Source organism: Sardina pilchardus, chromosome 17 (genome assembly GCF_963854185.1).
Source record: "Sardina pilchardus chromosome 17, fSarPil1.1, whole genome shotgun sequence".
NCBI classification, from domain to species: domain Eukaryota; kingdom Metazoa; phylum Chordata; class Actinopteri; order Clupeiformes; family Clupeidae; genus Sardina; species Sardina pilchardus.
This window is the reverse complement of record NC_085010.1, coordinates 8,506,219-8,531,218: the sequence shown is the minus strand read 5'-3', so window position 1 is coordinate 8,531,218 and position 25,000 is coordinate 8,506,219. Positions and strand designations below refer to the sequence as shown.

Below are 25,000 nucleotides of genomic sequence, written 5' to 3'. Positions count from 1 at the left end.
CTCGTGAAATGTGAAGTGACTTCTTTCTGTACAGTTCTTGGGGTCAGAACTGCAGATGAATGATCTTAGGTGTTTCATATCACACAGTCAACACACGCAATCTAAGGGGTCTAATCACACACTTAACATGGCCTAATTACACACTTCAGACACCCAATCTAAGGGCCCTATTTTAAATGCTTGGCAAAGTGCCAGTCAGTCTTGTACAAGAACTAATGCCATCTAGAGCTAGCTCATGGCAGTAAAGTGAAACAAGTGAAACTTTGCTCTTTGCCTGGCATTCAAATTAGCACCGTAAACATGTTTTGCAATGGCCTGGTTGTGTTCATGACATACAAGACATTTTGGTTTGATTAAGCTGGTTATGTTGTGGGTGTTTGATTGTTCCGGAAATCTCAGAAAACGGTTTGATGCTGGGTAAGAAATCAAGGTCAGTCAAGGTCAAACTGTGCATGTGACTTCAGGAAGTGCAGTATGCTTTCACTCATATGATTCTTTTTTTTTCCATTTAAATGTTTTGTTGTGTGGTATCATTACCCACATACAGTAGGATGCATTTTAAAGTGCCCTTAGTTCTGACTCAAGCGGCCAGGAAGGTTCAACTTTTTTGAGGTGATGTGTGACTTGTTATTGTTTTTTATGGCAACCCTTATAGTGACCCCATAAGCAGACACTGGTCTCTAAAGGCAATGAACTCTGTTGAAATGGCTTTGACCTTTCTCGATTTACTTAATCTACAACCAAAACAACAGCAGTGAGAGATTGAAATCTGGTGAGTTGCTACATTACATTACATTTGGCTGATGCTTTTTGGCCAAAGTGACTTAGTTACGACATGGTAAAAATTGCTTTTTAAGCAATGTTGACAACAATTCAAGGACAATTAAAAAAAAAGGTAGAGTGCAATAAGAATTGCCTCAGTGAGTGCTGTTCTTCAACAGCCCAGTGTCAGTTATAGCCAGGTAGTAAGTGTGGGTTCAGCAAGAGTGGTGGTGAGAGTTATTTCTGTCTATTTCCATTTAAAAAACAAAAAACAAAAAAACTACCAAAAAACAACAACAACAAAAAAAACACAGGCCCCAAGGTACACTTCCAGGTCGCGGTCTTACCTTCCTGCAGAGAGACGAGTGGTGGCAGGTAGTCGGGGATGTAGTCCCGCCTCTCCTCACGAGGCGAGGGGAACTGCAGCGTGCTGCTCTTGGCGACGGGGAACAGGTGCGTGGTCTGGGGGAAGGGCACAGGCTCCAAGTGGTTCACGTAGTCCTCCAGCTCCGACAGGTTGACCCCCAGCAGCCCAAAGGCATGGTCGATGTCCGACAGCACCGGGTCCGTACGCCCGTCTAAGAGAGAGAGACCTTTTAAACACAAACCTTGCATCTTTGCATTACTTTTAATCTAGATTTAATCTGATTTAAATGCATCTGATTTAAACGTGTGTGTGTGTGTGTGTGTGTGTATGTGCGCGTTTGTGTCTTATCAATGGAGTCACTGACAGAGACAGACAGAGAGAGACAGACAGACAGACAGACAGACAGACAGAGAGAGAGAAAGAGGAAGTCAAAGGTAATGCTGTTTAGGACTCCATTCTGAAATCATTAGCTCTCTTTCAAAACAGCTTTCTTCTCCATCTCTCCTGCATCCTCATAGATGTCTTAGTTTTGGTTGCTTAAACTTAGGCTCCTTGATAAGTGATAATTACATGTTGTTTCCATCTCTTAATAAGAGAAAGGTAATGAAGGAATACAGTATGCATTAGATGTATTCAATCAACACCATAGGAAATGTGGCTACCACTGGACTACATCGAACGTTCTGGTGGCCTCAGTTGATCAGTGTTATTATTGAGAAGTGTGATGTTGTTGCTGGATATTTTAATAGCAAATCGTAGTATCCAGCAGATAAAGTGGGTAGCTCTCTGTATAGTCAGTGAACCCATGGGTGATCTCACAACAAAATGCAAACTTGTATTTGCAGTCATGTTTGCAACAAGACAGCAATGTGTAATGCTAACTCTGCGAATATGCTACAGGGGATGCTAAAGCATTCTCAACGAATAAACAACAAACAGTAGCTTTGTTTCATGAACACTGGAAACAAAATACGCTACAGCAGGTAGACTGTATTTTAAAACTATAATTGTGGCCCTACGATTGATATAGCCCTTCATATCGAGCTCCCATAACCAGAGCAACAGGCTAATGTCGCTAGCTAGCTAGCCCAACAGACAGAGGGGGAGGCGCTTGGCAACAACGTGACCGACTGCGATAGTAAACACGCGTGTGTGAATATGTTTTTTACTCACACAGCTCGGCATAGCGATGGCAGCTTCGGGCCAGCTGTTGAATGTAGCGGTCCAGAACATCGGACAGTAGATCACAAGCACTTAGCTGTACAGCATCCCAGCCCAGCACTTGGCAAATCTGAGCTACCGACACCCTCAACACAGAGCGGGCATAGTTCTCGCTCATTTCGCCGGCCTTTTCTCGGCCGTCCTACTAGCCGTTACGTCCGACAGGTGTTGTTCGTCTTCATGATGTCAATACTCGAATATTTTTACTAATAATTATAACAAATACGCGACAGGGTAAGTATATTTATCAATAAGAAGAACATGGGTTTGGCGCTTTTGCAGGGCCCGCCATCTTCCTTCCTTAACCAGACCAATCCAATGAGCGCCGAGCGAGTCGATCGGATTCCTCATACAGGCTGTGAAGTTGCCTCGGTTGTGCTGTCATTGGCTAGTTGCCCTGACTGGGTTTACATCACGACGAAGTACTCTAAGAAAAGTTTTGTTCCATTGTGAAAGCCTTAGTTCGAAATAATTGATCGTTGTACACAATTAAACCATTGTCAAGTCCTGTAAGTCATCGCCCACAACTCCCCATTTGCAGAAATGCTGACGTTACGTTTCACTTTTCTAGTTTGTAATGCAACCAGGGCTGAACAATGAAACCAAGTCAAAGCCCTTGGGACTCGCCCAATCAACCTCAACCACTGCCGCTGTTTTCGCTGCGACTTAAAATAGTCTGGTATCAAATACAAGCTTTTTATCCCGGATAACGTTTCTCAGACCTCGTACGCTCTCGTGTTGAGCGTAGTGGCGAAAGGGCTGCCAAGACGACTTCAGATTGCAGCGTCTGATGACAGGTGATTGAATAATGAATGAGACGCCATCTGGCCAAATAAACTTTCCCTTGGGCCCGTTCATTTATTAGTGAGAGTAGAAGAGCGGCCACATTGACTAAGCTACGTTCACTGACCCCGATCTTCACCTTTTGATACAGACTCAGATATACTACACCCTGCTTTTTTTATGGCGACCAACAGGCCGAATTTGATCCCTGTGTTGTCCCGCCCCATAGTATTTAATGAAGAAATAGTTGTTGATCCATCGGATATCGGAGAGGATCCGGCACTTATGTGATTAGCAAATATAAGGAAGAACAACAGTGATGGCGACGTGTCGATGGCAGTCAGGCCCGCCGCTCCGCATACGCAGAGTACGCAGAGCGCGTAGGGCCCCAAGTACCTGGCGGGGGCCCCCAAAATTAAGGTTGCTATTTTTTTAAAATGATAATTAATATATTATTACATTACAAAGAATATAGAAATCAGTTATGAACATGCCCATCGTTGTTCCTTCTTAATTGTGCAATCTAGCACTCAATTCGGGCAAATTATATGTTTTTACCTAATATATAAAAATAGTCTCCCCCCGCTTCCCTGAAATGGTACAGCCTTCAAAGTTCTCGTGTTTTCAAATTGGCGCACATCCTTCTGCCTGAAGTTTGCCATAATAATAAAACCCGTCTTTATTCAAGCTGAATTCGAATGGTGATTCATAATAGGAAGTACGAGGCAATATGGATCTGGCACTGAAAAACGAAAGAAAATAAAAGAAAACTGAGAGATGACGCTTGTGCAGCTCTTGCTGGTAGGTTCGTGTCGGTTTTAATTATTTTGCTAACGCTAGCTAACGTCAGCAACCTAGGTCACCTAACAGTTGGATTTGATGTAGCTCTAAGCTCTACATTATATAAAATCTAGACTTCACAATGCATGTGACATGTTTGCAAATAGTTGACAGTCGTCAATGTAGATATTTGGCACCCAATATGAAGTCAACAAAATTCTATCTGGGGGCCTCCAAGTCCATTTAAGCTTAGGGCCTCCAGAAGCTTAGCAGCGGGCCTGATGGCAGTAATTGCTAGCCGGGTCGGGGAAACACTATCCGGGCAGATCACAAGCCAAGGGGAAGCCTGGCAGATCACTGGGGCTGCTTAATGGAAGGATTTACCCATCAGTGTGTACCGTTAGCTCACGTCTTCATTTCAAAGACCATTGTGTATGCGTTCCCTAGCTGATGTGAGGGAGGGAGACTATTATATTGCTGTAACCAGCTTCCAAAACGCTTTTTTTAATGACACCATAACCACTTGTACTCTGGTGTTGAGACATTTTTTAATGTTGACGTTCACACCTTAGTTTTTATCTTTTTTGGTATTCTGAATAAAACATCTATGTTCAAGCCTTGGGAAGGCATGCATAACACACCAATGGGGAAATTTCTCTGTAAGAGGGGTTTATTTATGATAACAGATATTGTACAAATAGAAGCACGTATGTCCATCAAATCAAGACACCAGTTGACTGAGGTACTGGAGGGATGAACGCCAGACCACGCAGGGGGTGAGACTGGTTGCCCGCTTACCTGCAGAGAGAGCAAGAGAGAAAGAGAAAGAGAAAAAGAGAACACAAATTAGAACAACATTTTCATTCTTATTTTTCTAACTATATTATTGCACCTTCTGGAGAATAAACCACAAAACGAAAAGGTGTCTTGCCAAGAAAATACTGTTTCTAGAAACCTCCCATAACAACCTGTTACTGAGCTGTTTCTACAGGTCTTCAAGCCACGGTATTCAGTTATTAAGTCGTGATGCAATAATGGGCCTGTGACATCGGACTTAATAACCGAATTACAAGAGCACGAGTAAAGTCTTCATGAGTTTGAGGTTATTACACTTGTTAACATAATTACAAGATCTGTAAAAATCATGAGTTGCCCATTTTATCCATAAAGGTTCATAAAATTGCAGGTCCTTGTTGGTCTGGCTATCACCACAAGAAGCTCAATTTTAAGATTGGAAATTAGTCTGGGGAGTCTGTGCTTTATATCTACTGCATAAGAGGCGTGATCAATGGGCATGGTTCAAATGACTGTGCGTTCGGATAGTCCTTCAACCAATCAGACCAACGATCCGGGTGCGTCTTTTGGATAGCAGGGTTCACCCAGCCTAGGCCCTGGTCTGAATTCAGCATCACTTCAGTGGGCACAACTGATCATGTGAGAATTTTAAATGTTGAAGAAATGCTCTTAAGTCAACAGGCAGCAATCCAGGTAAGACCTGCAGACATTGTGGTCCTCTGTGAATGAATTAAACTGGGCAACTCTTTGCTGTAATCTTTTGTGATCCACTAAATGAGATAAACATGCTGCTATTTCTGATCTCTCTCAGAGTTAAAGGGATAGTTCGGGTTTTAAGACACGAAGTTATATGGGTTCCCCGTCAGCAACGTTGTGCATCAGCACTGACTTACCCCGCAACAGCGTCCTGTGAGCCGAGATCCAGCCGGTTTTTGATGCTGAAGAAAGTAGTCCGGCAAGTTTCTGGGGTCACGAAAGTAAAGTGTTTTTCTTCTCAAAACCATATGCGTTCAAAAGAGTGATATATTTGCACCACAAAAACGTTGTCCAGGAAAAATTCAAACCTCGTTATCACTTACTTATTTTTCGCGATCCCTATCACTGCGCGCTACTGACAGCCGGACAACGTTTTTGTGGTGCAAATATATCACTCTGTTGAACGCATATGGTTTTGAGAAGAAAAACACTTTACTTTCGTCACCCCAGAAACTTGCTGAAGAAAATAGTCCGGCATCAAAAACGATCAAAAACCGGCTGGATCTCGGCTCACAGGACGCTGTCGGGGGGTAAGTCAGTGCTGATGCACAACGTTGCTGACAGGGAACCCATATAACTTCGTGTCTTAAAATCCGAACTATCCCTTTAAGTGTGATTCCAGTATTTGGATAATTGAACCTGATAGACATGAAGATTGCCCACTCAAACACACACACACATAGCACACGCCTAAAGCTAAGGCCTCACAAACACACAAACACACACACTACAGTTAGTACTCTTCATCACACCTAGGTGGGTGTGTGAGCTGCTACAGATGAAAAATGCTATATGCTAGTTAGCTAGCTAGCCTTACATCAGGTTACCACACTCACTCACACTCACACTCACACTCACACTCACACTCACACTCACACACACTCACACTCACACTCACACTCACACTCACACTCACACTCACACTCACACTCACACTCACACTCACACTCACACTCACACTCACACACACTCACACTCACACTCACACACACTCACACTCACTCACACACACACTCACACACACACACACACACACACTCTCACACACACACTCTCACACACACACTCTCACACACACACTCTCACACACACACTCTCACACACACACTCTCACACACACACTCTCACACACACACTCACACACACACACTCACACACACACACTCACACACACGGGTGTGTGAGCTGCTACAGATGAAAATGCTATATGCTAGCTAGCTAGCCTTACATAAGGTTACCTCAGTCACCTCTCCCTCAATTCCTGTGAGGGTAAGGTAGATGTTGGGAGTGAAGTTAAGAACACACATTAGTGGGTTAACAAAGCATTAGCGTCTGAGGGGATTAATCCAGATTCTTGACAAAAAAAAACAAACAAACAAAAACCCCACAACATAACATGTGTAATGACAGGTGACTAGGTTTAGAGAAGCCCATCTTCCCAGCCAATATTGTTTCAACTTCTAGATAGAGCTAGATGGTAAAAGGACGACCAATCAACCATGGAAAGGTTAGGTGGAAGCCTGTAGTAACCGGTGTGTGTAAGTGTGTGTCTAAGAGAGATACTTACAGGGCAGCGGCACCAGAGATGATCTCAATGAGCTCCTTGGTGATGACAGACTGGCGGGTACGGTTGAAGGTCAGAGTCAGCTTGTCAATCATCTCACCTGTGGAAGGAAAGGAGTCAAAGAAATAAATAAACAAACAAACAAACAAACAAACAACAAACTCATGCCACAGGCTTATGTATAGATCTGTAAGTCAAAGTTCCCTAGCCAAAGTCACTGCTGAAACCTTGATGTGGCAATGGCAGAGGGCCAAGAGCCTCAAGTGCTGACGAATGTATGGGTGCGTCTGACAACTCATCAGGATCTTTACCTTTTAGGCATCTTACTTTTGATTAAGACAAACCTCTGATTTACATGTGCGTGTGTGTGTCTGGGTCTACTTTATGAGGTCATGGACAGTCTTGTCTCATTATGAACGACAACAGAAAAAAAGAAAAGAAAGTATGTTTGTGTGTGTGTGTGTGTGTGTGTGTGTGTGTGTGTGTGTGTGTGTGTGTGTGTGTGTGTGTGTGTGTGTGTGTGTGTGCAAAATGTGTCAAGGTCACTCACCAGCGTTCTTGCTGGCAGCATCCATAGCGGTCATCCTGGCGCTCTGCTCACTGCAGGTGGACTCCTTGAGGCCGAAAAAGATGAGGTTGGTCAGGGCGAACTCCTGGTAGTTCCTCAGGACATCGGCATCAATGTCATCGTAGATGCCCATGGACTCTGCACACAGGCACAGGGAAGAACTGTATGAGTTACTGAGCTCAATGTCATCGTAGATGCTCAAGTCACTGCAGAGAGGCACGGGAAAAGCTCATTTAAGGAAATTATCTTATTCTGGCGTTAGAGTTAGATTAAGATTAAGATTTTTTTTTTTTTGAGCATGCAATGACACAGTCTGACATGTTAGCTTTGCTTAGCATAATTAGCTGCAAGTGGGTTACACCAGATAGCCTAGCTATAGCTAAAAGGGAGCTACAGGGTAACTGGTCTAACACACTTCCAGTGAATTATGCTAAGTTAGGCTAATGTGTAGGAGAGGGGTATGTATTCACTTATTTGACTCTGGGGTAGTCGGTAGTAAATAAGCAGATTTCCACGTTCCATTAAGATGACAACGCACCTGCACCGGCAACTGTTTCAATGGAGAATACAGGGTTCCTGGTCGTCTTGTAGGAAATGACAGACCTGCATCACAGCAAAAACAGTAAACAAACAGGACACACACACACACACACAGTATGCCTTTTTAAAATATATATGTAAAATATAAATTTTATTTAATTATGCATCTGTCTGATCCTTTCATCCAGATCGATTTACAGAGAACAAATTCAGAGACAGTCACCCTGAGGCAACTCGGGGTTAAGAGCCTCTGGTCAACGGCATATTGGCATCAAGATCACAACTTTCTGCCGTCTACTCTCTCTTTAAAACATGTATGCTCCACCTGTAATCCGCATTCATTTAAAACACATATCTTTAAAACACAACATGCATCATGCAGTTTCATTTTTCATCTGAAGCCTGTAAATGGCAAAGGAAAATAGACTGTATTTTGAGAATATCCATTAACAAAGGAGAGCAGGAGAAAGACAGATAAAGAAAGAAAGAAAGAAAGAAGGAAATAAGGAGGACTTTGCACCTGAATCTGTTGTAGATGACGGAGCCCTGGTCGAACTCGTAGCCAGAGTTGAGCAGCTCTGTGGCGATGATCGAGGCGTCTGTGAAGGTGGGGGGCTTGCGGCCCACTTCCTTGCAGTTGAGCAGAATGTGGCTGCCATGAGTCCTGCAGTAACACACACACACACACACACACCATAAGAGACATAGAATATACTATATTTCCACGAGTTTACAGACCGATCTAACCAACCCAGATTTTAATGATTTTCCACAACATTACACTGAATGCGGGATATCTGTAGACAAATTCCAGTCTGTACCATAGACTGGTATTTCAGTAGTGCAAGCAATCTCGGAGCAGACTACAAAAGGGACTTAACCCAAGACCAGTATGGATCCACCACATGTCAAGGAATGTACAGCAACCAAAAAAATGTATATGTGACTACATATTTTCCCAAAAAGTGTGTGTGTGCGCGCGTGTGTGTGTAGGACTTGAAATTAGCACCAGATGAAAGTGGCTGGTAGATTTCAGCAAGAAAGTAATAATTCAATACTAAGCGACTGGGGTGTGTGTGTGTCTCAATATTAAGTGACTAGTAAACTGGACCAAAAACCTCCCTGTTAGTAGATGCACACAGTCAAAATTGAATTTCCACGTGTGTGTGTGTGTGTGCTTGTGAGAGAGAGTCAAGTACGTACTTGTGAAGCAGGCCCCTGAGCTTGTCGCCAATATTGACCACCATCACCTCTTTGCCAGTGGCGCTCAACGCGGCGATGTCGGCCTTGATCGCCTTGGCGACAGAGGAGTGGATGGCTCCGCAGAGACCACGGTCAGAAGAGACGCCGATGAGCAGGTGCTTGGTCTTGTCCTCTGGAGCCTTGATTTCGGCCTTCTCGTACAGGGCTGTGCCAAGACGGACAACATTTATATTTACATGCATTCATTTAGCAGACGGTTTTGTCCAAAGTCACTTACAGGAAGAGAATTACATTGAAGTTACAGTGCAGAAGAGACCTCGGCTAGGGATTACAACTGCATCAGTCAATACTATAACTAGAGGATAACACATTTCGGCTTCATTGAAAACGAGGACTATGCTCAATGAACCTCAAGACAATAGATACAGGCCAAATGAATGAATGAATGAATGAATGAATGAATGATCATAAGTATACTTATGCACACTGTATATATACATTGGCTGGTGTGTCCTTTCTATATAGCCTGTTGTTTGCCTAAAATATGTGAATTGTCTCATCTGCATGTTGTCTATACTTTGTCATTCTCTCTGCATTGTCTTGTTTGCTAGCTGAAAGAGTGAAAAGGCTACCATGACCCAAGGTCACCAGCTGCCGACCCATGGAGTAAGTGAGTGCTGATTTAAATAAATGGTTTTGGAGAAAAACAATGCTATCTAGTTTATGCTAACTAAACAAATGAAAAATGCCACAAGAATCAAGCCTTTCAGTAAATGCATAAACCAATTACTGTGCTCCCAAGTGATCTGGCACATCTGCCTAACTTCAAGCCTTGGTGTTCCAACGGTGGTAGAGTTACAAAGTCATAATGTAGCATGGGGAGCATTTGTCTCATTCGTTTTATTGTGAAATGTGTGGTAACTGAGATTGGGGTAAACCTACCCAGGGAACCAGTGCCATAGACGCGTGCAGGCTTGAGGGATCGCTCAGCCCTGGCGTACTTAGCTGCGGCGACCATCTTCATGGATTTGGTGATTTTCTGGATGTTTTTGACGGACTTCAGCCTGATGGTGACTGACATTGACAAGGGAGAAACGGTACCGTTAAGTATCAGTTCAACATGATCCACACTTCGTTGATCAGGAGTCACAACAATCAATTACATATTTCCCTGAAGAAGGTATAATATCCTGATATCCAGAACATGTATTTCTACAAGATGGCTTACAATCGTAAGACAAAACTGAGTGTATTCATTTTGATGGTTTTGTAACTACGTAGTTTTAAAAAGTACTTACTGTCCTTCAAGGTAGCCATGGTCCTGACCTGCCCACTGCAAGGGAGAGATTCATTCAGAAATTTAACATCACGTTAATGTCCCAGCAACACAACGCAACGACACGTAAACCATTGGTGCAAGGTATTTTTGTGGCAAATAATTATTTGACGTCGCTGCAGCAAGGTGACTTGTTGGCCGGGAAGATATGCGGCACAGCACCGTTTCAGCTAACTTTAGCCAACGTCAGTCGAGAGGCTACTTTGTGTCAGCTAACGTTAACTGACATGTAGGCTAACGGCAGCCATTAGCTGGCGTTAGGAATACCCATACAATCTCCTGCACGAAGACTGAGGGTATATTACACAGCAACCAATTATCATAAGAGGTCGTTGTGACTGTGATTTTCGACAGCAAAGCCTATCATTATGGCAGTGCTTAATACGACCTCACCACTTTTCCCCTACATGCTAGCGTTAAATTCTAGCTAGCAACTTGACAGATCAACTTGGCTGTTCATTCGATAGCACGCTAACGCTACCCGAAGTTAGCAAGCTGAGGCCTACAGCTTAGCACGTCCTTGTGAGTGTTATGGCTCATGCACTGACAGAAATCCAAGACACTTTGGTTAACATGTTGCAGAATAGTCACATTGTAAATAACATACAAATAAACGTATATTGTTGAGGAAATCAAACTTTACCATTGTGGGAGGAACACCACCGCGCTGGTCCTGGCGAACATGTTCACGTCTATGAAGGTCAGACTGGCTCAACAGCGCAGGCGCAAATAAAGTGTAAATGGACAAGTTTCTCGCGATAGTGCCTGTACTTCGAAATCTATGACGTATTATACATTCGCCGAAAGACAACCAACACAACAGGGGAAAAGGGGGAACGTGCTAAATAGCTCATTTAATTGAAAGAAAGTGTATACAATTGTAAGTTACTCGTGAAACGCTTCATATAAGCGATGGGGAAAGCTGATTTCCTTAGTCCTAAAGCGATCGCCAACAGGATCAAATCCAAGGGTCTTCAAAAGTTGCGATGGTATTGCCAAATGTGTCAGAAACAGTGTCGAGACGAGGTTAGTGATATTAAAGTTAATTGTCTTATCAACCAAGTTTGTAACCTGACGTTAAGTACATTTAAGGTAAGTTACATTTTAGTAACGTTGTTTACTCGTTGGAATATAGTGGAACATAGTCAGTGGCCACCTTTTCAGCCAGAGATGAGTTTGTTAGCTATCCGACCTAGTAGACAATCTGTTGCATATAACGTTAACCCGTAATCATTGCTTTGAAAACACTGAATTACGTGTAAGAATCAAGATCATGCAGTAAGATGCATAACATGTGGAGTTGTTTATTGTTTTCTCATCATCCTGTCATAAGTGCAGCTGTGCTGTGGGTCTAAACTTTAATTAAAAAAGTGTCAATTATCTTCTGGTTGCAGAATGGCTTCAAATGCCACTGTATGTCCGAGTCTCACCAGAGACAGTTGCTGCTGGCGTCTGAAGACCCAAACCAGTTCATGGACCTTTTCTCAGAGTAAGCTGACAACTCCGTAATGCATCCTGATTCATGACACAGCACAGCGTCATGAGTCATGATAGTGAATAATGAAGTGAAGATTTTAGAGAGTAGTAACATTAAAGGGATATTCCGCCATTTTTGGAAATACGCTCATTTTCCACCTCCCCTCGAGCAAAACAATCGATATTTACCTTGTTCCCGTTCATCCAGCCATTCTGTGAGTCTGGCGATACAACTTTTAGCTTCAGCCTAGCTTAGATCATTGAATCGGATTAAACCATTAGCTTCTCGCCTGCTAGCTTCATGTTTAAAAGTGACTAAGATTTCTGGTAATTTTCCCATTTAAAACGTGTCTCCTCTCAAGTTAGAAAGTGTAATAAGACCAACTGAAAATGAAACCTGGCGTTTTTCTAGGCTGATTTGACATGGAACTACACTCTCATCTGGCGTATTAATCAAGGCAACTTGCAAACGTACCATAGGCGCAGTGATATCGTACGCAGCATCTGAAAATAGTCCCCATAGACAACAACCAGTAGTAGTGCCAGTAGTTGCAAGTTGCCTTGATTATTACGCCAGATGAGAGTGTAGTTCCATGTCAAATCAGCCTAGAAAAACGCCAGGTTTCATTTTCAGTTGGTCTTATTGCACTTTCTAACTTGAGAGGAGACACATTTTAAATGGGAAAATTACCAGAAATCTTAGTCACTTTTAAACATGAAGCTAGCAGGCGAGAAGCTAATGGTCTAATCCGATTCAATGATCTATGCTAGGCTGAAGCTAAAAGTTGTATCGCCAAACTCACAGAATGGCTGGATGAACGGGAACAAGGTAAATATCGATTGTTTTGCTCGAGGGGAGGTGGAAAATGAGCGTATTTCCAAAAATGGCGGAATATCCCTTTAAGATTCTTTGCCGTCAATCATATGTAAACCAAAGTTAATCATCATCACTCAAAGTTGTGACTAGGCTTAGAACCTTCAGGAATTCTAGGAACCGACAAAAACTGGCTCCTAAATTCCAGTTAGATCCATTGCTCCTATCCAACTGATGGCATTTTGCGTTAGTTATGGTTATGGTATTTGCCAGACACTTTTGTCCAAAGCCCTGGTACTCAACTGTCTGCTCTGTTTTGTAGTGAGTTCAGGACGGACTTTTTGGAGCTTCTGCGTCGGCGATTTGGTAAGTGAGAGCTTCCCAGTGTTCCGTACTCAGTGAAAACTCGACGAAGTGTTTTGTTGTTTATCTGTCAGGGTTCCCACGGGTCATGGAATTTCTGTATTATCCTGGAAGTTTAGAAAGTCTATTCTAGACATGGATAGTCAGGGAATTTGATTATTCTTGGAGGCAAATTTAATGGAATATCAGGGAATATTGTTCTAGCAGTTTAAAATGTACTTTCCAAAATACATTAATACAGAGTGGGAACTCTGATCTATGCTGTCTTATAAATCTCTTTCCACCAAAGGCGCCTCAGTTGGCTTTTGCTTTAGAAAGTCCATCTCGCCCGTTTGTTTGTGCTGAAGTTTAGTTTAGTTGAGGTCTTGTGTTTATCCTCTGCCAGGTACCAAGCGAGTCCACAACAACATCATATACAACGAGTACATCAGCCACAAAGACCACGTCCACATGAACTCCACACAGTGGGAGACGCTCACCGACTTCACCAAATGGCTGGGAAGGGAAGGTACAGTCATCTTGTCTTGTCTTCTCTTCTCTTCTCTTCTCTTCACACTGTTTCTTCATACACACACTCACAAATGACACACACACACACACACACTTCCTCATACTGTTCATGGATACACACACACACACACACACACACACACACACACACACACATTTCCTCATACTGTACATGGATACACACACACACACACACACACACACACACACACACACACACTTGCATCATACTTGTATCACACCAGATACATATGTGTGTGTTCCTAAGGTTAACAAAGTTCATTTCTCAAAAATCTATACAAACAGTGCATTATAGTGCGCGTGTGTCCCTCAGGCTACTGTAAGGTGGACGAGACCCCTAAGGGCTGGTACATCCAGTACGTGGACCGTGACCCGGAGACGATCCGGCGGCAGGAGGAGCAGGAGAAGAAGAAGAAGCAGGACCTGGACGACGAGGAGCGCAGCGCCAAGTTCATAGAGGAGCAGGTCCGCCGGGGGCGCGAGGGCAAGGAGCCGGAGGTCAGTCAGCTGTGTGTGTGTGTGTGTGTGTGTGTGTGTGTGTGTGTGTGTGTGTGTGTGTGTGTGTGTGTGTGTGTGTGTGTGTGTGTGTGTGTGTGTGTGTGTGTGTGTGTGTGTGTGTGTGTGTGTGCGTGCCATTAACAAATGCTTTAGCTGCATGTGGTTACAGTACCAAACTGATTATCCTAATTTATGGTAGTCTAGGACATGTGCACAAACTCTGCGTTAGAGGCTTGCAAATTGCTGGACTGAGTAAAAAGACCTCTAAGTGATTAGCCAAATACTGTTCTGTATCATGTGTGTGTGTGTGTGTGTGTGTCATTGATTAATCATTAATTAACTCTCTCTGTCTCTCATGTGTGCAGGAGGAGCCAGTGTACACTGAACTGGTGAGAGAGAGTGAGGAGGAGAAAGGTAATCTTCACAGTCACCAAGCCCTGCATATTCACTGGAAAATACACACACACACACACACACACACACACACACACCACACATCCATGAGCACACACCTCAGTAGTCGCCTTTCACATTCATAAGTGAGATCCGCACACACGCGCGCCACATCCATGAGCACACACTTCAGTAGTTGCCCTACACAGTCATAAGTGAGGTCTCAACACACACACACACACACACACACACACACACACACACACACACACACACACACACACACACGCGCACAGGTAGATTGGAAGCAGCTTACATTTGGACTCCCTGTTGAGCCATTACAGGGATGTGATTCTTCCGGATTTATCCGGAAATCCGGATTTTCAGGCGTAAAAATGCGACCCTCGTGAATCATGCAAAATCGATGGGGGTATATTTTAGGGGGGGGGGTGGTATCTGTAGCCTAACACAGACCATTGCGGTAGGCTGAAAGTGCGCAGAATTTATGCATTTACATAACAATATTTACAAAATTTTCTCGGAGGAGACCAATAATATGCCGCTTACAATGACGACGGGTTTGGTGCTTATTTCATTCATCACTCCGCAAGCCTTGTCCGTAGGCCTAGTGGATTTCATTGAAAGTGAAAGCAGACGTGTTGATGAATGTTTGATGCAAGTTCGATGTGTGTGGTGAACTATTTGTTTCTTAGCTGAAGCGAAACGGTAAAGATCAAATTATTTATTTAAAAAGATATCATTAATGAAGTTGTTTTTTTGGCTTTGCCACGCGTTCGCGTCCAGTTTGACGTGTCTGGATCTTCCGATAATGACAGCAATCTCGTGATGATATTGACTTTTAATTTCTGCGCGTGTAAACTAGTCTAGGCTACTGTGCTTGAAGTTAGCTGTGACAGACTAGCCTAGGTCTACTACATTGTTTAGCTAACAATTGTCATTTCGCGTTTGTCCAGCCGTTCACATCCGTGCGCCCCATGTCATTCAAAACATATTTCGGTATTAGGCCTAGCCATCTGCAAACGTATGACGATAGTGCTGAGATATCGAGCTGATTTTTTTAGTGGAAATGGCCTACTGTAGCATTGTGCTGATAGAAAAAAGTCGCCTATTTAAAGACACAGTCTGAATTTTAATCCTAGCTCTCCATTTAGTTAGTACGTGCACTTAGACAACTAGTGATGTAGCCTACTGTATAACAGTGCCTGTAATTTATTTTAGGAGGAGAGTTAGGACATGTTACTTTGGAAGGAGAGGGAGTGCTGCAATTTGATTTTCTTTGGAACTTAAATACAACAACTTTCAAGCAACCTCTTCAATCAGCATCAGTGTCAATAGGCCTATATGGTTCACTATATTGTACAGGACTAGAGGACTGACTGTAAGGGCTATATGTTATCAAGTAGGCCTATACTAAATAATGTAGTAAAAATGATAACTTTATGTTGGTTTAAGTTAAAACAAAACATGTTATGAACTGAGAGAATACATGGTTCTACATCATTGTTGGCAAAATTATCATGATAGCCTACATATTTCAGCCATATCTGGTTTAGTCTTGAGTAGGCCTAGGTTACTTTTCTATAAATGAGTTTCTTTAGGCCTTATAGACTATATTGTAATATTTTATAATGTTTGAAATATATTTATCAATAGTTCTCAAAAGTCATCAGATGTCGTCATTTAAGGGGTTATTTTTCAAAATTCTCCCGGGGGGGCATGCCCCCGGACCTGCCTAGTAAATTACATTTATGACGTGCACAGTAGCCGACACTACCGTACCTTAACTATATACACGAGAGCAGCAGTTCACAAACTTTTTTGTACACGTGGGGGGGGGGGGGATATTTTCCTGCTTTTTTGTCCTTTGCCAATCACATCCCTGCATTAAGATGGCAGCCATTTTGTTTTTCAGTGGCCTTCAACCTCAGCAAGGGTGCCTGTGCTGCCGGCCCATCTGCTGGTCCATCTGCTGGTCCATCGAAAGGGTAAGGCATCAGGTTACCCAAACCACACACACACACACACACACACACACACACACACACACACACAGAAATCTCTACACGCAGATCAGGCTTTTTGTTGCCAGAGTGTGTGTCTACTGTAATGAACACATTCCTCTGTATTCTCTATTTCTCTCTCTCTTTCTTTCTTTCTTTCTTTCTTTCCTTTTCTCCTGATCTCTCACTTCTTTTGTCCATGGCAGTGCTTCGCTGGGGGCCAATGCCCTCCGGGCGGCCACCTCGGCCAAGAGGAAAGACCCGTCGTCTCACGGCTCCGACGGCAGAGACAAGAAGAAGAAATCCGCGCTGGATGAGATCATAGAGGTACCGTCGGTCATCTCGTCCCCTGTGCTTTTATCGCTCAACATCACTCCGGTCCTCCAGATTCTATCCCAATATCAACCTGTGTGTGTGTGTGTGTGTGTGTGTGTGTGTGTGTGTGTGTGTGTGTGTGTGTGTGTGTGTGTGTGTGTGTGTGTGTGTGTGTGTGTGTGTGTGTGTGTGTGTGTGTGTGTGTGTGTGTGTGTGTGTGTGTGTGTGTGTGTGTGTGTGTGTGTGTTTAGATGGAGGAGCAGAAGAGGAAGAAGGCAACAGTGAAATTAGACTACTGGCTTCACACCGACATCGTGGTGAAGATCGTCACCAAGAGACTGGGAGAGAAGTACTACAAGAAGAAGGCAGTGATCAAGGTAACACACACACACACACACACACACATTTAATCTTTTAGCTGATTCTTTAGGGACAAAGAAGATTAAAATCAAGGTACAGTGTGACAAGAATGTCAAGTTAGTGCAGCTATAACACACACACACACACACAGTAGTGTTGTATTTTAGCACTAAAGCACTATTTGTACTGTATGTATATAATTTGATTAGGAGGTCCAGGATAAATATACGGCCATTGTGAAGCTGGTGGACTCCGGAGATAAACTCAAACTGGACCAGACCCATGTGGAGACGGTCATCCCAGCGCCAGGTAAGGCGTCACCATGGCAGCCTCGTTCCGTTCCGCCTTCGGTTCTGGTTCCAGAACAGATAAGCCGTTAAAGACTTCCAGTCCTTCCCTTACCTGGTCCACAGTGCCTCTCTAATGTGCTGGACATTTGAACCCTCATTGCTAGGCTTCAGCTGATCTTCTCCAAAAGGGAAATGATAAGAACAAAAAAAAATGTTTTCTTTCTTTTTTCCCCCCCCTGAACTGAAGACGTTCTTTTGTCTGATCTGTTCTAAAACTGTTTGTTCTGATGGTTCTGTGGCTGTATTGTTCTGCAGGGAAGCGGGTTGTGATTGTGAACGGACAGCACAGGGGCACCGAGGCGGTTCTGGACGGGATCGACGAGAAGAAGTTCTCCGCTACGCTGACGCTGGACTCGGTGAGTGTGATGGACACTGACGCTCTCTACCAGAGGGATGATTCTTGAGACTAGCTACAACACACCAGGGTGCACTTAAACACCTGTATTCACATTGCGTGTGTGTGTGTGTGTGTGTGTGTGTGTGTGTGTGTGTGTGTGTGTGTGTGTGTGTGTGTGTGTGTGTGTGTGTGTGTGTGTGTTTCCACCAGGGTCATATGAGGGGGAAGAGATTGGAAGGCATTCCATATGAAGACTTCTCCAAGATGGCCTAGCAGCTGTCCCTCTGGTTTGTGTGTGTGTGTGTGTGTGTGTGTGTGTGGTGCTCTACTGTGTCAGAGTCATCCCCTCACACTCACACTGGTCTATTTCATACAGCAGTCAAGTCCAGCACTGGCCCTGACCAGCTTGGTTTGTGGCCATCAGATCTGCTCCTGATTGGCCCTGACCTGGTCTTAACCCATCAGATCGGCTCCTGATTGGTCCTGACCTGGTCTCAATCCATCAGATCGGCTCTTGATTGGCCCTGACCTGGTCTTAACTCATCAAATCTGCTCCTGATTGGTTCAGACCCAATTTGATCCATCAGATCTGGTCCAGAACCGGCATTGATATGCTCATGACTTATTTGTACTAGTCTGTGTCTGTCCTGTACATAACAACTCCCTTTACCTGATAAGGCCCATTTCCAGGCTGGGCCTGGCTCGGATGGTTGCCAGATCCAGATCAGATCAGATCAGATCAGGGCCACATGGTTGCCAGATTTGGTCAGGTGGTTGCCAGATATACACCAGAGGATTCATCTATCTGTGCTTATTGCTTTCGCTGATTATTTAGCCTTGTACATATACTGCACTCCCTCTCCCCCTCAATTCGGATGGTTGCCAGATTTGTACATACTACACCCCTCCCTCCCTCAACGTTTGTGTGTCCCAAACCTACTCCAAAAAAACCTTGAACAAAATTGTCTTTTTTTTCCTCCATTTTATTTTATATACTGTAATTTCAAAAAGGAAAAGATGAGTTCACAAATAAAATCAGTTGTCATGTTAAACAAGGAAATGCCTCTTTAATCTTATCTTCATCTTAACTTTGAGTCATTAACACAATGTACATCATCATCACTGACACATCAGATGCTGACAAATTAGCGTTAGCGTGTTAGCGTGGTTCATTATTGTGTTCTCTAACCAATAATCCATCCTATAGAAGCTGTAAGTCTTATTTGACATTTTCATTAATATATTTAATTAGTGTAATGTGCCCAAAATGACATACTATAGCACCCATTCACTGTAGGTTCTCTGCAATATTTGGGAAGTGGTGTCTAGAGACATGTTTATAATATTATTTAGCATGAGTGAAGAAGCACAACAAAGACAGGTTGCGTTTGTGGAGAAGAGACCTATGTAGCGAAGTGGAAAAGTTTTACTGTCGTATAGAAAAGGTGTTTTGATAATTTAATGTCTCTAATATGGTAACAGAGAGGTATGAAGTTAATGTATTGGTGTTCAGAAAGCAAAAGTTCCGGAATTCTGTATCAGCCACATACAGCATTCTAATTAGCATGATTTTTCCTTTTTCTCTCTCTCTTTTTAAAGCAGTGTGTGCATTTTGTTAATAAGTCAGTGCGTGGTGGATTTTTACTTTCTGAACTCCAAGTCCCACGATCTTGAGCACATCCTGACCGCATGACATTGGCCTGCTACATTGACGTCCAATCACCTTTCTTCATTTGCACGCTTCGGCCAGGCCAATCAGAGTTCAGGAAGAAAGCTGTCCAGTGAGGGGACAATGTAGCTGCTGAAGTGGCCGTCGATGAAGCCCTTTCCGCTGTTGTGGACGAACCAGCAGTAGACGTCTGTGCCCCTCTTCTTGTCCCCTCTATAGTCCTTCTGCCAGCCCCTATAAAACACACACCCACAGCAACACACAGGTTAATAAAACACACACATACACACGCAACAACACGCAGGTTAATAAAACACACGCAGCAACACACAAGTTAATAAAACACACACACACACATGCAGCAACACACCTGCAATTACACAGGTTAATAAAACACACACACACACACACACACGCAGCAACACACAGGTTAATAAAACACACACACGCAGCAACACACCTGCAACACACAGGTCAATAAAACACGCAGCAACACAAACGCACAACACACTATGTGCTACTAATATTCTACATGTCCCTTACTGTACATAAGATGGTGCCAACAGTTACAGTAGGTGTCGAAATGTGATGGCCGTTTCTCTCATGCTTTGCATGTGTGTGTGTGTGTGTGTGAGAGAGAGTATGTACCTGGTGACTGCCAGCTTATTGCCCTTTACATCCATGGTGGCCTCCTTCTTCTTGGGGTCAGGACCATCATGGATGTTGACCACCTTCACCTCGGGCTCATTGGCAAACTGGCCTGAAGAGAGACGAGAACACAGACACACAGTTATACACAAGGAACAAAACATGTGACAGTATCTCCCTCTGCAGAACAAGGTAGTGGTAGTTACAGTAGTACAAATAGTATATGGATTGCCCAGAAATGTTAGACTGGAAAATCCAGACCCTGGTAATCTTTCAGATTAAGGACCTGGTCTCGAATAATGTGACGGCCCAACTCGAGGGGAGGCACCAGGCATGCATTTGGAAATCTCACCGCACGCAATTGGATAACACTATGACCTCTGACTGATTCCGGACTTCGACACAATTGAATAACACTACGACCAATATTTACTGACTGTGAGCGTTGCAGTGCTGTCATCATCAGTTTAGCTTGCCTCTGGCCCGCCTATATCAGATACACAATGAGATTGGTTCCCCCAAATGCCTGGGTTAAAAGTACTACGTGCATCATTGATACGGAGTATCTTGCAGAGATAGATAGTTCTCTTGCGAGAACTCCAGGGTACAGAAATGGAAAAGGATTTCCAGGGTACAGAAATGTTACAGAATTAAATATTTGCTGCTGGTGTGGGACCTTTTTTGCTGTTATATTACACGGTTGTCACATGTCGGAATGTAAACATTACTGAAGCATTCAAATGTGACACCAAATACACTGTAAATCTACAATGAGTAAGGAGTGTTTGGAGATGGTTATGAAACAGCCAACAACTCTCAGCATTTGGTGTTGGGAGAAGGGCAGATGGTTATCCAGTCCCTGAACTCACTAACAGTGTGTCAAAAGAGATCTAACAAGGTCCAAATGTGTTTCTCAACCCAGAATCATTTTTAATATAAAAATACCATAATGTTATTTCGTACAGTGTTATTTCGTGCCTTTTTTTGTCTCACTAAATCAGAAAAATAATAATCTTAAAGGATTACATGTACACTTTATACACCTTCCCCCCCCACAATGGATCCATCTTCCTAGCATATAACCTGATAAATATATTCTTTAAAAAAAGAAAGAAAAAAAGTTCCCTTTCACCACCCGGCTGCATTAGGGACAACTCCAGGCCGCATTAGGGACAACTCCGGGCCGCATTAGGGCCAACTAAGGACCGCATTAGGGCCAGCACCGGGCCGCATTAGGGCCAGCTCCAGGCCGCATCAGGATTGCATTAGGGCCAGCTCCAGGCCGCATCAGGATTGCATTAGGGCCAGCTCCGGGCCTGTGTCGGCTGAGCCACTGGGCTCCTATCCAGCCAGGCGCTGGTTCGACCTACCGATGAGCCCGTGGACCTGCTCCGAGTACTGGTTGTCGTTGGGGGAGTAGAAGCCCAGGAAGTCCACGTTCACAGGATGCTTCTTCCACACCCGGTGCAGGAGCACCATCGCCGTGATGCGGCCGTTGACCACCACACTGACCTTGGAGTCCTTCTCGATGGAGATTTTAACTCTGGAGAAGCAAAAGGGAGATATCCACTTCAGATAGAACACTTAGAACACCGAACAGCAAGAAGATACGTCCTCAGATAAACAAGAGATTTGCGTTGAGATTCTTAATGAGGATGGTGTGGATAGAACGATGTGGATGACACACTTGTGTTGATTTTCATAAACACACACACATACATGCATCCACACTCTCTCTCCCTCTCTCCTTTGCACACACACACACACACACACACACACACACACACACACACACACACACACACACACACACACACACACACACACACACACACACACACACACACACACACACACACACACACACACACACACCCGTTGGTGGTGATATCCACTGTGCTTCCCCAGGAGAACGAGTGGTTGTTCTTCCCCTCCACAACGTCGATGCGGTCGGTTCTCACGGTCACACCCACATTCTCAGGCCTGTAGAACACGCCAATGGTGCCGAAGTACGTCTTCAGTTTGTTGTTCTGCAGCGTCTTAGAACCGATCAACATGCCGTTGATCACCACACCTGATCCAGAGAGAGAGAGGGAGAGAGAAGAGAGAGAGAGAGAGAGAGAGAGAGAGAGAGAGAGAGAGAGAGAGAGAGAGAGAGAGAGAGAGAGAGGGAGAGAGAGAGAGAGACAGATAGGGAAGGTTTGAAGATCTTGGGATTCGAACATTACTAACAAAATATTGTGACTTTAAATCATACAATATTCTACTGAGTTGACTATATCAATATCCAAATCCTATAACCATGACCATAACCATCCCACTGAGCAACGTCTATGGACGTCCAAAAAACAGTGGTCTGTCCAGGCTGTGATCTGGACATCTATTTTACAGTCAAAATGAGTTGATAAATGACACTGGGACAATAGTCCAGCCTGACCCGGTTCAGGACGTCTATAGACAACCAACATTAGATGCAAATATTCGTTCTGCGAGGTCATAATCTGGACGTCTATTTGACAGCCAGAATCAGTTAATAAATGACATTGGGACAATAGTCCAGCCTGACCCCATTCGGGACGTCTATAGACCGGCAAAATAAGTTGCAAATATACGTTCTGCCATTCTGGCTACTCTGAGGACGTCTTCTGGATGTCTAATTAAGTCTTTCAGGCGTCTTCAAGCGACGCCTGTATATCACACCCAGAACAACACATCTATTCAACGTCCAGGAAATACGTCTTAAAAACTTTCATTCTGGCTAGTCTGAAGACATCTTCTGGAGTTCGGCGACCACGTCTTCTGGACATATTTTGGACCAGTGGAATCAATCTGTCAATCAAATCTCGCTATAACACCTGGACTGTGACTGGAATCTCTTGTGCCATGAGGATTAGGACAGGTGTGCTTACCTGCCCCGGGGTCGGACACCAGGTTGAGGATGTTGCCCGGCTCGGAGTCGATGTTGAAGCACACGTCCATGTCGCGCTTGGGCAGGTGGATGATGAAGTGAGGGTCATTGTCCACTAGAGGGAGTCAACATCCACGTGTGAAAGACTGGTATAGCAAATTGTATTCTCTACTATAATTTATCATTTTACATTATGTCGATGTCAATTTGTCAATATCAATGTCAATTTATTTGTACAGCACATTTAAAAAACAACAACAGTTGATCAAAGTTCTGTAAAAAGTCAAATAAAAATTATTCTATATCACTACAACTAAGAGTCACGATTATTCTATGCTATTATAATACAGTCTAATGCCAAAAAGAGAAGCGGGGGAGAGGGGTGCTCTCTTGACCTCTAACCTTTAACCTCTCACCTACTGTGATGTGTCCCGTGGCGGGGCTGGGGGTGGACATGGGGGTTGGACGGGCCCAGTTGGGGATGGAGTACACCTGCTGCTGCACGGGAGGTGGACGCAGACCCTGGAATCCCACACCTGGGGGTTACAACATCATAACGTTAGGCATCAAGTATAACACTCTTACTGATTACTTTTTCCACATTAAAAATGAGCCAATCAAAGATTAACACTTAGCATTCATCAGCCTTTGAAGAATGTTGTTCTTTGATTCTATACTTTTTGAAAGTGAAGCAGTAAGTCTTGTGCTAAACCTGTGAATCTTTTTTTTCAGTAGACTAAAAATATATTTTAAACTATTTTAAAAACTATTTAAACAAGTGGTGGCAATAGAATACTTCGGAATACAATACAAAGAATAAAATATGAGCAAGCAAGTGGACTACTTTTCAGAGGTAGAAGAACACTGATTTCTTGTACATCCTATACGACCTACATTCGTGCGTGGCAAAGAAAGAGAGAAAGCTAGCCCTGTTTTAACGCTATTTCATTCAGGCACCTGAGCAGCAGCCGTGTTTGGGGTCCTTGGGTGAGTCGGCAAGCAGCTTCTCGTTCTCGCCCTCGATGAGCAGGGCAGTGAGTGGCGTAACGAACTGGTGCTCTACGGCCAGGCCCAGGATCCGCTGCGTGATCTTGCGCTTCTTCACTGCGGTGGGGGCCAGGGCCCTGCGCCCAGCAACACAGCACAGATTACACACTGCACCATAATCTGAGATTACATACTACAACACAGCACAGATTACACACTGCACCATAATCTAAGATTACATACTACAACACAGCACAGATTGCATACTGCACTATAATCTGAGATTACATACTACGACACAGCACAGATTGCATACTGCACCATAATCTGAGATTACATACTACAACACAGCACAGATTACATACTGCGCCATAATACGAGATTAAATACTACAACACAACAAAGTATACATACTGCACACATTAGCATCAGACACTCCGATTATAGAGCACACCATATCACACACTGGGATTATACAGCGCACCATATCACACACTGGGATTATACAGCGCACCATATCACACACTGGGATTATACAATGCACCATAACAGACACTGGGATTATACAGTGCACCATAACACACACTAGCCTACAGTATGCCATATTAGACACTAGCATCAGACACTGGGCTGCATTAGAAACTGGCATCAAACA

General features: G+C 43.8%; 4 protein-coding genes across 5 annotated transcripts in view; 1 reads left to right on the top strand and 3 right to left on the bottom strand.

Annotated features, from left to right (window-relative positions):
- The window catches only part of taf3 (TAF3 RNA polymerase II, TATA box binding protein (TBP)-associated facto), a 73,038-nt gene extending 70,032 nt beyond the window's left edge, over positions 1–3,006 (bottom strand). The window contains exons 1-2 of the mRNA XM_062518489.1: positions 2,303–3,006; positions 1,110–1,340 (exon numbers count right to left, since the gene is read on the bottom strand). Coding sequence (XP_062374473.1) covers positions 1,110–1,340; positions 2,303–2,468 — 397 coding nt within the window. The 5' untranslated portion in view covers positions 2,469–3,006. The remainder of the gene's footprint in view (positions 1–1,109; positions 1,341–2,302) is intronic.
- Positions 3,007–4,442: 1,436 nt separating this feature from the next.
- On the bottom strand, positions 4,443–11,429 carry atp5f1c (ATP synthase F1 subunit gamma). Of its 2 annotated transcripts, XM_062518045.1 has the most exons (9): positions 11,319–11,429; positions 10,638–10,672; positions 10,282–10,413; positions 9,340–9,544; positions 8,657–8,800; positions 8,135–8,199; positions 7,579–7,734; positions 7,032–7,128; positions 4,443–4,711 (listed from the first exon to the last, which is right to left on the bottom strand). In XM_062518045.1, the coding sequence occupies exons 1-9, from the start codon at positions 11,357–11,359 to the stop codon at positions 4,708–4,710; spliced, it is 879 nt and encodes a 292-aa protein (XP_062374029.1). In that variant the 5' UTR covers positions 11,360–11,429; the 3' UTR covers positions 4,443–4,707. The 2 variants fall into 2 exon arrangements, with proteins under 2 accessions (XP_062374029.1, XP_062374030.1); XM_062518046.1 differs by lacking the exon at positions 4,443–4,711 and having other exon boundaries at positions 7,028–7,128.
- Positions 11,430–11,483: 54 nt separating this feature from the next.
- Positions 11,484–19,193, top strand: kin (Kin17 DNA and RNA binding protein). Its single transcript, XM_062517546.1, has 12 exons — positions 11,484–11,701; positions 12,070–12,164; positions 13,288–13,331; positions 13,714–13,836; positions 14,173–14,357; positions 14,723–14,771; positions 16,684–16,756; positions 16,978–17,098; positions 17,338–17,463; positions 17,656–17,755; positions 18,052–18,152; positions 18,344–19,193. Exons 1-12 carry the CDS (start codon positions 11,588–11,590, stop codon positions 18,404–18,406), a joined length of 1,194 nt encoding a protein of 397 aa, XP_062373530.1. The 5' UTR covers positions 11,484–11,587; the 3' UTR covers positions 18,407–19,193.
- Positions 19,173–25,000, bottom strand: part of itih2 (inter-alpha-trypsin inhibitor heavy chain 2) — a 15,594-nt gene continuing 9,766 nt past the window's right edge. Inside the window, exons 18-24 of the mRNA XM_062517545.1 lie at positions 24,316–24,482; positions 23,775–23,894; positions 23,360–23,473; positions 22,326–22,524; positions 21,821–21,993; positions 20,451–20,562; positions 19,173–20,036 (exon numbers count right to left, since the gene is read on the bottom strand). Coding sequence (XP_062373529.1) covers positions 19,889–20,036; positions 20,451–20,562; positions 21,821–21,993; positions 22,326–22,524; positions 23,360–23,473; positions 23,775–23,894; positions 24,316–24,482 — 1,033 coding nt within the window. The 3' untranslated portion in view covers positions 19,173–19,888. The remainder of the gene's footprint in view (positions 20,037–20,450; positions 20,563–21,820; positions 21,994–22,325; positions 22,525–23,359; positions 23,474–23,774; positions 23,895–24,315; positions 24,483–25,000) is intronic.